Source organism: Mobula birostris, chromosome 6 (assembly GCF_030028105.1).
Source record: "Mobula birostris isolate sMobBir1 chromosome 6, sMobBir1.hap1, whole genome shotgun sequence".
Lineage (NCBI taxonomy): Eukaryota > Metazoa > Chordata > Chondrichthyes > Myliobatiformes > Myliobatidae > Mobula > Mobula birostris.
This window is the reverse complement of record NC_092375.1, coordinates 156,284,806-156,298,862: the sequence shown is the minus strand read 5'-3', so window position 1 is coordinate 156,298,862 and position 14,057 is coordinate 156,284,806. Positions and strand designations below refer to the sequence as shown.

The following is a 14,057-nucleotide window of genomic DNA, read 5'->3' as shown; positions in this document are numbered from 1 at the left end:
GACTCCGCCAACCCCCAACCCCCAACCCCCCCCCTAGAAAGGAAGCATTGTGACGCAAATTGAGCGACAGCCGCAGCGGACCGGTTCACCCAATTGCGAGCCCCGGCTGCCGGGCGGGTGGGCGGGATTTCCACGAGCAGGCCGGGCGGACGTTCCGGCCGCTGGGCGCGTGCGCGCACATTGCCCGGGCCGCAACGTCGTTGATGCGGCGCGGGGGCAGCGTGGAGAGTGGCGCGAGCGTGTCCTGTTCACCGAAAGAGCTGGTAGTGTTTTGGGGGCAGACTGACAGCAGGAGGCACGGATATCGCCCACTTGAACGTAAACTGAAAAGTTGCATCATGTTTGGGCGTTCAGAGCTACACCAGTTTAGCTGTGCTACAGAGAACTATTAGAAAGGATTTTCTTCCTGTGTATGGGAAGGTGGGGAGGGATTAGAATTTATTATTTATTTGGTTGGAAATTGGAGAAATGTGTCAATTTGCAATTAGCTCTAAGAACGCCGAAGAGCATTTTAATAGATTTTCGTTTGTTTTAACGCGATATAATAAAAGTGCAAATTTGTAGTTGTGGCTACAGATTTGGCAGAGGCGATTACAAAGTAGGAATACACAGTTTAATTTGGTGCTGCGAGCCCTTCATTGTAGAGCTGGTTGCATAGTTTCTTTAAGTTGCAGATTTCACTCTTTTTCTACTGTCCTCTGAATGTTTTAATGCCAGAAATTTGCTTTTACTTGCAATATGAACTTAACATTCAAATTTGCTGTACAAATTCAATGCCTTTAGGTTTTAGCAGTGTCTTTATAATAAGTAGTTTAAAGTAATCTTTTGCATTTTGTTTCTTCCCAGCCTCTTTCTGAAAGCTCTGTTTTCATATCTGTTGCATGGGTTCTGCTGATTGCGTTCAGCATCATTATTCCACAAGAGGAACTGCTGCTCAGTTTTCTCTGCTAGAGGAGACATCTGGCTATATTTATATCACTCTTCCTGCATTCTCAAATATTCTCACTTGTTTACCTGATCATCACCTGTGTTTCCAGTATAACAACACCTTTCCAAGTTGTCTTTGTTTTCCAGAAGAACTATGATGTGCTTTATTCATCCCATCCTACTGCCAGCTAATCATTTTGATAGGGAATTGCAAATTATGTACTACAGTGAAAGAATGAGACATTAGTGGTGGTCTGGAAAAGATTCACTAAGCTTATTCCTGAAATGAGAGGGTTGTCGTATCATGAACATCTAAAGGTAGTTAGTTAAGTTTTCTTTTGGAATTTAGAGAATAAGGGATGATCTGATTAAGAGATCCTGAGGTAGCATGATGAGGTACATGTTAAGATGATTCTACCAGTGGGAGATAAGGGAACAGACACAACAACAGAACAAAGCTAAGGTATATTGGAATTTCTTCTCACAGAAGCTGTTGAATCCCAGTAATTGTCTGCAGTGAAAGATTTTGGAGGCTAGATGACTGGATGTGGCTAAGGAATGGGTATGCACATTTTTGTTTTGGAAGATTAGAAAATTAAGCATTATGTGGAACTGGCAAAGAAGAGGCCTGGGCAGTTCAGACACAATCATATTAAAAGATGAGACAAGCTTGAGAAACCAGTTCCTTTTCCTGCTCCTATTTACTTTTGTGGTTTTGATCCATCCAGTGTAAAGTTAATTGAGTCACTTTGCACCATAAATGATTCCTCAGATAGTGTTATCTTGTAGTGCTCCATATCAGTGTCCAACACATTTCCAAAGCTCAACCCTCCAACAACTTCAGATCAAGGTACCTTTTTAGTTGGCAACAGTTTCCCATCTAAATTTCAACTTAATCCTTAGGTTTCACTGTGAAGTTACTTAACTGAAATCTTGCTCTTCTCGTGTCCCTGTATGCCTTGGCTGAGTTGCCCTTTATGAATGATGAGCAGTTTACTACTTGTATCTAGTTACAGGTTAATTGTCCCATTAGCTGTCTCTTTGTGATAGACATTAGTGCGTGTGTAATTATTTGTTGTATCGCAATTCTTGTTTTATTGTTTGAAGAGCACTCTAGTCATCCTAAATCAAAATCTTAGGTAGAAATATTACCTCGCCTTTGGTTTATCTTATTGACTACTTTCTGACCCAAATATAATGGATTCTGGTTAATTGGGGCAGCTGCTTATTTGGGACAACCCTTAAAAGAACAAAAACAAATTGATAAAATAATCAGGATTACCTTTGTTTATTTGGGACACTCTGCCACATAATTGGGGCAGGAGACTGCTGCCGAACAGTTTCTAACTAATGCCAGACACGTGCACTTGTATGACCGTGCAACACTACACAGTTTTTAGAGTGAACAGTTTTTAAATAGCGTGTGAGTTTGTGTTCAAAAAGCAGTGATTTTTGTCACTGATGTTTGAGAAATAAGCAGTAAGACAATTCAGAACTCTTTTGCTCACTGCGGTTTCAAGCATTCAGGCTTGGAGTTGCCAAAAATGGCTGGGAGTGAAAGTGAAGCGATATTTCAACAGTTAGGAACTATGAAGAATTTGAAGGTATCAACAATCATCTTGAATGTTACAATGAAAATGAAGATTTGGAGGATTCAATCATTGATAGCATTGTAATAAAGCAGTCCATTATCTGCACGAGGGGTCTGCGTTGAACTCCTCCATTGAGAACTATTAGGAACATAGTTTTACAATGCTGTGGTACTATTGATAGCTTTTAAATTTGTTTTGTATTTTATTTAAGTGCTGAGTTTGTGTTTTTATTTTATACCTTTATAACTATTTCCATGAAACTTCAGCTAATTGGGGCAGCTGCTTAGTTGGGCCAAAATGTACTGGTCCTTAACTGTGTTCCAATTAACTGTAATCCACTGTATTTCTTTACATCAGACAAGTGGTCTAGAACGTATCCAGTCTGCATCATAAATCTCATACAAACAAATATGTCACATAAATGCTATAGATTTGATTCTTTTAAGTAATATTAAGCAAGATGTAACTTTCTAAGTCCCACATGAAGAACTGTTTGTAATATTCTACTCCAGTCAATCGTTTAGAGTGGCCTTCTTCAGAGCTTAAATCCTTCATGACACTAACAGCACCAAGTTTATTTTCTGGGTTCGTGTTCATTGTCATCCTTCTGACTGTTAAGTGTCTTTATTTTTTCCCAGAAAGTTCTGTCATAATGGAAGTTCTTCTTTGTCGGTAACTTTTCTATCAGTTTCTGAGGCATATTGAAGTCAGCACACCTGGTGGCAATAGTGATGCCCTCGGCAGGTTGTGATGAGTTGGCTCACCTTTGACCTTGTCAACATTTGACAATGTTTGCTGTTGTTTTAAATTCTGTTCGGTTAAGCAATTTCTTGATTTTAAAATTGCATTCCTTGTTTTTGTTTTCTTTCTGAGGTCTCACTCCTTGTTGTTTCTTCATTCTCCTCTAGTTCTATAATTCTTTGAAATGGCCTCTCCTATATTATTTAAGTAGCCATAAATATAATTGCACACCATAGTTGTTCTACCTTCAACTTCCAAAGCTTTGATGTTCTTTCCTGCAAGTTATCCAGTTCTTTACCTTAGTTTCTGCATGTAAGATTCTCTTTAACCAAGCTGTACATTTTAACATTTCCTTGTGCAGCATTACATCAATTTTTCATTCTTTTGAAGTTTTGTGTCGACTTTTTGCTACTTGTAAAGGAGCTGTCACTGAAGTTGTTGTTGCACTGACAAGGATCAATTTGAAAACTTATGCTCTAATTAAAACAAGCATTAAACTGATCTATAACTTTCCCAATCTATAACTAGAGAGACATAAAAGAATATCGGGATGGGAGCAGGCTATTCAGTCCTTCAAGTTAGTTCTCCCTTTCAGTTGGATGACAGCTATAACCATTTAAACCCAATCTATCCAGTGGGTTCTCTGAGCCTTTATCCCTTCATGTAACAAAATCAGAGTCTAATACAGTATTTGAAATGTTCCTTTGACCAAAGCTCAACTGCTAGATGGGGAAAAGTTCCATAAGTAGTAAGAGCAGATGAAGCTAGTAACACTCAGTAAGTCAGGCAGTGTCTGTGGGAAGAGAAAAAGAATTACTGTTTCAGGTTCGATCCTCAGTCATCTCTGGAGAAGTGATAAAGCAAGTTACTTTTAAGTTCCAGAAAGGGTGTACGAGAGTGGGAAAGAAAATATCTCTAATTGGGTAAGGCCAGGATTTCCATGGTGATAAGCAGTTGCCGAAGCAACTCTTATCTGACTGATATCTTAATGACAACAGTTGGAGAGAGGAAAAAGTAGGCAAAACCATGTGTACAAGTGGTGAAATGCAGATCGAAGTTGTTGTAAATACAGCTTGACCTGATAAGTATTTCCAGCACTTTCTACTTTTATTGCATATTGCTGTTTGTTTTCTATTGGTAATTAGAAGGAAGACCTTATTTTCTTGTAACTCGTGCATCTTATTACAGATATAAGTTCATCCACTGAGCCATCATGAAACAGCTACCGCCCAGCACCATTCGACTTCTTTCAAGCGCTCAGTCAGTATCCTCTGTTGTTAATGTTGTGAAGGAACTTGTGGAGAATTCATTGGATGCGAATGCAACAAGCATTGAGGTCAAATTGGTAAGTGACACACTGCTGTTGTTTTCCTTATCATTGTCTTCAACACTGCAAAGGATCCTTAGAGACCTCTCGGATGGATTAGGTACGATTGATGCTAAGTCATGTAAGGACGGGCTGAAACATCAACTGTACTTTTTTTCCATAGATGCTGCCTGGCCTGCTGAGTTCCTCCAGCATCTTGTGTGAGCTGCTCAGCTTTCCAGAATCTGCATATTTTCTCTTGCAGTGATAGAAAGGGTGCACGTATATGGGAGGATTTGGAATTGAGGGTGCTTATTTTATATTTGCGGTGCTATTCAATGAAGAGCTGACTTGCGTGAAATGCATTTACTAGAATTTTGGTCAGGCAGCAGGGCTCTATGTTATGGAGAGTAGAACAAGGTAGACAGGCTAGAACTGCATTGGTGGAGAAAAGATGGACCTGTCTTTAACTGGGTCCAAGATATTCTTGAGAACGTTGACATAATAAGGGATTTCTTTCTTTGAGGACAGGAGAGAAGGAAACGGAGATAATGGATATTATAATAACATCTATTTGGGGGCCAGGAAGCAAAACTGTTTGGTCATCTGATTAATTTTATATAAGATTATTTTGGATTGCAGATATGAGGGAAAGATGCAAGTGAAGGACTTTGGACCAGGGAGGACTACTGGAAATTTGAATTGATGGGTGAAGTAAAGGGCAAAGACTAGACCAAATTGTCCTGATCTTAGTGACAAAGAGGTCCATGAGTTCCGCATATATGATACTGATGAGAGCAGAAGGGTATAAGGAGATAAATGGTTACCTTAGCATTCCATGATAATCACAAACTGAAAATTAAGAGCACTTTTCAAATAAATTACAAACACGAGATTCTACAGATGTTGGATAAATTATTTTGGTTCTTTCAGTGTGCGCCCTCAAATTAGTTCATGTATAGTCATGTGAAAGGTGCATAAAATCATAGTCATAGAACACTACCCCTCAGAAACAGGCCCTTTGGCTCATCTAGTCCTTGCCAAACTATTGTTTTACCTCCATCAACCTGCACCTGGACCATAGTCCTCCATATACTGTACCTCCCATCCAAATACCTATCTAAATTTCTCTTGAAACCCACATCCTCCTCTTCCACTGGCAGCGTACCAGCTGGCACTCTCACCACTCTCTGAGTAAAGAAGTTCCCCTTCATGTTCCCCTTAAACATTTCAAATTTCACCCCAAACCCATGACCTCTATCTCTAGTTTCACCCAGCCTGCAAGGTCCTCAGTCAAGCATCTGCTACAAAACGTGATGAATTCACAATATTTTTTTTATCAACACAATTATGTCCATTAAGGAAATTATAACTACAGAAACTGGTAACCTCTGTAGCCAACTTCGTAAAATGACAGAACTACATTGTAATTTACAGGTATTTCAAATTCAGAATTCAGCAAGATTGTAACAAGGAGTAGAACGTCTGCTTGCTATCTCAACCCTGTCATAGAATCATAGCATAGAAGCAGGCCCTTCAGCCCATCTAGTCCATGCCAAACCACTTAAACTGCCTACTCCCATCGACTGCTCTGGCACTGTCGCCCTCCATGCCCCTACCATCCAAGTACTTTTCTAAAACGCTCTTATAAGTTAAAATTGAGTTCGCTTCCGCAACTTGTGCTAGCAGCTTACTTCACACTCTCACAACCCAGGGAGTGAGGAAGTCTCCCCTCATGTTTACTTTAAACTTCTCACTTTTGTGGTTGTCCCTTTTAAAGGAATCTTTTAATAGTGTTTTCAATTATGTTAGGAAATTTATTAACACATCCCTTGAAATTGGAGTTTTTCCTAGATGCCTTTAAAAGTGCGGTTGTCAAAACCCTAGTTTAAAAAAAACAAACCCTGATAGGCCTATAGCTAACTACAGGCCTAAATCAAGTCTTCCCTTCCTGGGCATGATTCTTGAGTAAGTTTATTTTCAACCAACTCAGTAACTTTTTGAATGAGCACAGCAGTGGTCCTCAACCACTGGCCCGCAGAACATGTGCTACTGGGCCGCGAGGAAGCGATATGATTTGGCGATATGAGTCAGCTTCACCTTTCCTCATTCCCTGTCACGGCCACTGATCAGCCATTACGCATGCGAGGTCAGACCCGCGCGTCATCCGTGTCAGGGTGGGAAAGAGATCAACTCCTCGAGTTTGCAAATGATGGCAGGCTGAAAAGTATGTTTGACATAACATCTCTGTTGGCATTTTGGATCAAAGTCAAGGCTAAATATCCTGAGATAGCCACAAAAGCGCTGAAAATGTTGCTTTCATTTCCAACATTTTTCTGTGAAGCGAAGTTTTCTGCAATGAATGCAACGAAAACTAAACTGCGGAATACACTGGACATAAGGAACCCCCTTCGAGTATCGCTGTCTCCCATCGGCAGGTCACGACGCGCATGTGCACTGGGGTGCACGCGCAAGGCTTCATGGTCATTGTAGTCTTTCTGGGTAAACAACGCATTTGACTGCTGTACTTCCTTATATACTTCCATCCCCCATCAGGAAGGTCTCAAAGCTCTACGCTTCTTTTTGGATTCCAGACCTAATCAGTTCCCCTCTACCACCACTCTGCTCCGTCTAGCGGAATTAGTCCTTACTCTTAATAATTTCTCCTTTGGCTCCTCCCACTTCCTCCAAACTAAAGGTGTAGCTATGGGCACCCGTATGGGTCCTAGATATGCCTGCCTTTTTGTTGGCTTTGTGGAACAATCTATGTTCCGTGCCTATTCTGGTATCTGTCCCCCACTTTTCCTTCGCTACATCGACGACTGCATTGGCGCTGCTTCCTGCACGCATGCAGAACTCGTTGACTTTATTAACTTTGCCTCCAACTTTCACCCTGCCCTCAAGTTTACCTGGTCCATTTCCGACACTTCCCTCCCCTTTCTAGATCTTTTTGTCTCTGTCTCTGGAGACAGCTTATCCACTGATGTCTACTATAAGCCTACTGACTCTCACAGCTATCTGGACTATTCCTCTTCTCACCCTGTCTCTTGCAAAAACGCCATCCCCTTCTTGCAATTCCTCCGTCTCCGCCACATCTGCTCTCAGGATGAGGCTTTTCATCCTAGGACGAGGGAGATGTCTTCATTTTTTAAAGAAAGGGGCTTCCCTTCCTCCACTATCAACTCTGCTCTTAAACGCATCTCCCCCATTTCACGTACATCTGCTCTCACTTCATCCTCCCGCCACCCCACTAGGAATAGGGTTCCCCTGGTCCTCACCTACCACCCCACCAGCCTCCGGGTCCAACATATTATTCTCCGTAACTTCCGCCACCTCCAACGGGATCCCACCACTAAGCACATCTTTCCCTCCCCCCCTCTCTCTGCATTCCGCAGGGATTGCTCCCTACACAACTCCCTTGTCCATTCGTCCCCCCCATCCCTCCCCATTGATCTCCCTCCTGGCACTTATCCGTGTAAGCGGAACAAGTGCTACACATGCCTTTACACTTCCTCCCTTACCACCATTCAGGGCCCCAAACAGTCCTTCCAGGTGAGGCAACACTTCACCTGTGAGTCGACTGGGGTGATATGCTGTGTCCGGTGCTCCCGATATGGCCTTTTATATGTTGGCGAAACCCGACGCAGACTGGGAGACCGCTTTGCTGAACATCTACGCTCTGTCCGCCAAAGAAAGCAGGATCTCCCAGTGGCCACACATCTTAATTCCACATCCCATTCCCATTCTGACATGTCTAACCACAGCCTCCTCTACTGTAAAGATGAAGCCACACCCAGGTTGGAGGAACAACACCTTATATTCCGTCTGGGTAGCCTCCAACCTGATGGCATGGACATCGACTTCTCTAACTTCCGCTAGGCCCCACCTCCCCCTCGTACCCCATCTGTTACTTATTTTTATGCACACATTCTTTTTCTCACTCTCCTTTTTCTTCCTCTGTCCCTCTGAATATACCTCTTGCCCATCCTCTGGGTCCCCCCCCCCCCCACTTGTCTTTCTTCCCGGACCTCCTGTCCCATGATCCTCTCGTATCCTTTTTGCCAATCACCTGTCCAGCTCTTGGCTCCATCCCTCCCCCTCCTGTCTTCTCCTATCATTTTGGATCTCCCCCTCCCCTTCCAACTTTTAAATCCCTTACTCACTCTTCCTTCAGTTAGTCCTGACGAAGGGTCTCGGCCTGAAACGTCGACTGCACCTCTTCCTAGAGATGCTGCCTGGCCTGCTGCGTTCACCAGCAACTTTGATGTGTGTTGCTGGCATTTGACTGCTATTCTCGTCCGTTGGCAACCCTACCCCCCCCCCCCCCCCCCCCCCCCGGTCAGCCGATCCGCAAGAATATTGTCAATATTAAACCAGTCCGCAATGCAAGAAAGGTTGGAGTACGGTATTCTTGAAACGTTTCAGTCAAGTTTTACAGCCAACTACAGCACAGGGACGACCCTTGCCAAAATTGTCAGCAACCTTAGGCTCAGCACTGATGCCAACTGGGTCTCAGTTCTAATCCTCCTGGATCTAAGTGCTGCCTTTGACCGAAGCATTCACTAGGTGGCCCTGAGAACCGGGCTGGCCTCTCTGGTAGTGTCCTTAATTGGTTTTGCTTATATATATTAGAAGCTATTTTTGTCTATGTTGGAGACCAGGTTTCTAGGAGATAAAATGTACCTTCTGATATTGCTCAGGGAAGCTGTCTTGGACCCCTGCTCTTCTCCTTATACATGCTCTCCTTAGGAGACATCATTAGAAGGCATAACCCTGATTTCCATAGTTATGCAAATATATATTTCATGTATCTTGGTTGAGCCTGATGATGATAACACCAATACGTCTCTGATTTCCGGTATTACTGCAATAAACAAATGGATGACCAATAATTTCCTAAAACTTAGTCCCAAAACCAAAAGAGATAAACTTGGAAACTTGGCTCCCTTTATAAAATCAGAGGTAACGAGCCTGGGTGTTATGCTTGATTCAGATGTGAATCTTAAATCATGCAAAAAAAGGCAGAGACCGGAGCAGTATTTCTACATTTAAGACATATTGCAATAGTACGCCTGTTTATGTCACATAATGATGCTAAAAAGCTAATTCGTGCCTTTATCTTGAAGAGACTAGATTACTGCAATGTACTTTTTACTAGACTTCCAGAGTAATCTATTGACAAACTTCAAGTCATTCAGAATACTGCTGCTAGACTTTAAACCTAAACCAGAATGACGGAGCATATAATTCCTGTTTTGATTTTAAAGTTTTCTTAGTTGTTTTTAAAGCTCTCAATAGTCTGGGACCAGAGTACATTGCAGAACCGCTTTCCTTTTATAATCCTGCTCGAGCTTTCAGGTCTTCTTCCACCAGTCTCTTAAAGTTAAACAATCTTCCTCAAAAGATAATTGGCAGGACAGCTTTTTTGAACTACGATCCTAAACTGTGGAATTCAATACCTAAAACTATAAAAGGACGATTTTAAACGCCAGCGCAAAGCCAATTTATTTAACCTTGCTTTTAACTAGCATCTTTTTATATTTTATTTTCAAGTTTGCATTTTTTCCCATTGTAAAGCACTTTGAACTACATCACCTGTATGAAAAGTGCTCAATAACTAAATTATTATTATTATTTTATTAAATTCCATCTGCCTTCTTTCAGTCCATTTTCCCGCTGGTCCAGATCCCGCAGCATGCTTTGATAGCCTTCCTCACTGTCCACAATGGCTCCAATGTTAGTGTCATAGAACATAGAAAACCTACAGTACAATACAGGCCTTTCGGCCCACAAAGCTGTGCCAAACATGTCCTTAGAAACTACCTAGGGTTACCCATAGCCCTCTTATTTTTCTAAGCTCCATGTACCTGTCCAAGAGTCTATTAAAAGACCCTATCTTATCCACCTCCACCACAGTCACCGACAGCCCATTCCACACACTCACCACTCTCTGTGTGAAAAGACTTACCCTGCCATCTCCTCTGTACCTACTTCCAAGCAACTTAAAACTGTGCCCTCTTGTGCTAGCCATTTCAGCCCCAGAAAAAAGCCTCTGGTGTTTCCATTCTAGGCTAGGATGGGAGCAGTCTGTTTCTCTCCACTGTGCATCTATAGAAGTTTGTCAAAAGTTTTAGTTGACATGCCGAATCTTCGCAAACTTCTAAGTAAGTAGAGGTGCTGCCATGCCTTCTTTGTAATGGCACTTGCGTGCTGGACCCAGGGCAGATCTACTGAAATGATAACACAGATGAATTTGAAGTTACTGACCTCCACCTCCGATCCTCTGATGGACCACCTGTTTCCTCCTCCTGTAATCAATAATCAGCTTTTTGGTTTTGTTGACATTGAGTGAGAGGTTCTTATTGTGGCACCATTCAGCCAGATTTTAAATCTCCCTCCTGTATGCTGATACGTCACTACCTTTGTTTTGGCCGACAGCAATGGTATCATCAGCAAACTTAAATATGGTAATGGAGCTGTACTTGGCCTCACCATCATAAATATAAAACCAGTAGAGCAGGGGGCTAAGCACAGAGCCTTGTGGTGCAGCTGTGCTGATGGTGATTGTGGAGGAGCTGTTGTTGCTCTGAACTGACTGCGGTCTGCAAGTGAGGAAATTGAGGAGGTATTGAGGCCTCGGTGATGGAGACTGTTGATTAGTTTTGAGGGGATAATAGTTTTGAATGCTGAGCTGTAGTCAATGAAGAGCATCCTGATGTATTCACCTTCCCTGTTCAGATGTTCCGGAGTTGAGTGAAGAGCCAATAAAAAGGTATCTCATGTTGATCTATTGCGATGGTAAGCAAGTTGGAGAGGATCCGAGTCGCTCCTCAGACAGGAGTTGATATGGTTTCATCACCAATCTCTCAAAGCACTTCATCACAGTAGATGTAAGTGGTACTGGGCAATAGTTATAGGGGCAGGTTACCACATTCTTCTTGGACACTGGCATGATTGAAACCTGTTTGAAACAGGTGGGTACCTCAGACTGCTGTAGCGAGAGGTTAATGTTATCAGCAAGCACTCCAGCCCATTGATTAGCACAGGTCTTCACTACTCAGCCAGGTTCACTCTCCTGAAGGATACTCTTACGTTGTCTTCAGAGACTGAAGTCACAGGGTTTTCGGCTGCTGTGGGAGTTTGTAAAGGTGCCTGCATGTTCTTTCAGTTAAAGCAAGCATAAAAGGCATTGAGCTAATCTGGGAGCAAAACCTTGTTGTCACATATGTCATTTGTTTCTTCTTTGTGGGTGGTGATAGCATTCAAGCCCTGTCACAACTGTCAAGCGTCCTTCTGAGACTCATATTTGGTCTGGAATTGCTGCTTAGCATGTGAAATGTCTTTCTGGAGATCGTACCTGGACCTTTTGTACTTCCCGTGATCGCCAGACCTGAACACCACTGATATGGCGCTCAGCAGGTTGCAGATCTCTTGGTTCATTCGGGGTTTCTGGTTAGGGAAGACTGAAGGATTTATTCACTAATGATGTCAGGCTCACTGGTCAATAACTTTACAGTTCATTCTTAGAGCTTTTCTTCAACAATGGAACAACGTTAGCTATCCTTCAATCCTCTGGCACCTCACCCCTGGCTGAGGGCATCTTAAGCACCTCTGTTAATGCCCCTGCAGTTTCTGCACTAGCCTCCCACAAGATCCAAGAGAACACCTTGTGAGGATTTATCCACCCTAATTTGCCTCAAGACAGCAAGCACCTCCTCCTCCATAATCCGTATGACCTTGCTGCTGTTTTGCCTCACTTCTATATACTCTGTATCCATCTCCTGAATAAATACAGAATACCTATTTAAGACTTCCCCCATCTCTTATGACTCCATGCATAGATGACCATGCTGATCATCAAGAGGATCAGTTGTGCCCCTTGCTATCCTTTTGTTTTTACTATATCTGTAGAAGCCCATAGGATTCTCCTTCACCTTGTTTACTAGAGCAACCTCATGCCTTCTTTCAGCCCTCCTGGTGTCCTTGGGTGTTCTCTTGCATTTCTGATACTGTTCGAGTACCTCATTTATTCTTTGCTTCCTATACCTGCTGTGCATTTCCTTCTCCTCCCTAACCAGGGCCTCAATGTCTCTCGAAAAGTAAGGTTGTCAAGCCTGTTATCTTTGTCTTTTATTCTGACAGGAGCATACAAACACTGTGCTCTCAAAATCCCATTTTTTGAAGTAAGAACTTAAGTGGAACTCTGGAGTGAATATCAGATTTTGTAATATTTATATTTAGAATGTTGACTTTTGGAGGAAGTTTAATGGAAATTACCAACTGTGAGAGCTCAGTCACTTACTTTAATTGCAGCATGATTCAAAATATCTTCGTAGGCAGGCATAAGCTCCCCCCCCCCCCCATCTTGAGTTTATCCTATTTCGTTAGGACTATAGAGGATTGGAAGCAACTATTTCTGACTGATTGTCTGGTCTCAGAAGTTGTAAATATTTCATCTAACCTCATAAATGATGTTTCAGTGATTCTGCTATATACTATTAGATCTCAACAAATAGACATGAATCCAGAAGTTTCTTCCTTATTTTGAGTGTTGATCGAAGAAGGATTGCCATATGTCTTCAAGATGTTACATTTTACCTTGAAGGTACCCGGAATCATTTCCATTGTTCACTTAGTAATTTCATGCCATGGAGAAGCTTAGACGAGAGTTTCTGTTTTGGGAATCCAGTGAGTGGCACGCAAATGGTTTGGCCTGCCCATCAGATTGGCCATGTCTCTGTGTTGGGAGTATTGGTTGAGAGAGGATGCTAATTTTGATTCACTAACACTGCCTGTGGATTTGGAGCATTTGCACTGGTGGCATTGATGGCATCTCTACAGTCTGTCGAGGTGCTTCATAAGTGGTCCTTGACCCAGAAGTGTCCAAAAGGGAGGGATTATTGTGGTTTAGAAGTTCTGGTCAGGGCTGTTCGTCTTCAAATGCTTTATTCCTCTGATGGCCAAAGACCCTGCAGTGGAGGTGATGGTGAATTTCTTTGTTGCCACCTGCTGTTGTTGACAAGTGGCTACCAAGGTATAGGAAGTTTTGCGGGGTCTCACAGTCAATCTTTATTGCAGAGAGACAGTGTTTTGCAGCAGACGCAAGTTGGTGTGGGATCTATTTTGTAGCTGTTACATGTAAAGGCCCTTCTCTCCTGGTCCTCACTAAACATGATGACAAAGACCTGGAATTTCATCTTTCAGTGTACACATGTGTAATACTGCATGCATACTGTAGATCAGAGTGAATCTAGAGTTCCTTTTGTTTTGGACTGGAGACAATAGGTTAAATAGTTTTCTCTTAATCTTGTAGATTAACTCCACTCCTGTTGGAGGTGAGATGCAGTTTTGCAGCAAGAAAGGTTGAGTAAGGTTTTGGGGTGATTATGCAATCTTGCTTCACGTCCTGTGGTCCAAGATTAGGTCTGTGATGGTCCCATTGGTTAGGATCACAGCTTGCATACAGCAGATGTAAGATGGTAACAAATTTC

At 42.5% G+C, this 14,057-nt stretch overlaps 1 protein-coding gene across 5 annotated transcripts in view; it reads left to right on the top strand.

Moving 5' to 3' along the window:
• The first annotated feature begins 151 nt into the window (after positions 1–151).
• The window catches only part of pms1 (PMS1 homolog 1, mismatch repair system component), a 107,769-nt gene continuing 93,863 nt past the window's right edge, over positions 152–14,057 (top strand). For 3 of the 5 annotated variants that reach the window (XR_011886430.1, XM_072261687.1, XM_072261692.1), the window contains exons 1-2: positions 152–318; positions 4,449–4,605. Coding sequence is in view for 4 of the 5 variants with exons in the window: in XM_072261687.1 (XP_072117788.1) it covers positions 4,474–4,605 (132 nt within the window). In the remaining variant the exon portion in view is untranslated. Of the gene's footprint in view, positions 319–384; positions 421–4,448; positions 4,606–14,057 lie in introns of those variants that run through there. The other 2 variants (XM_072261688.1, XM_072261689.1) reach the window with 2 other exon arrangements.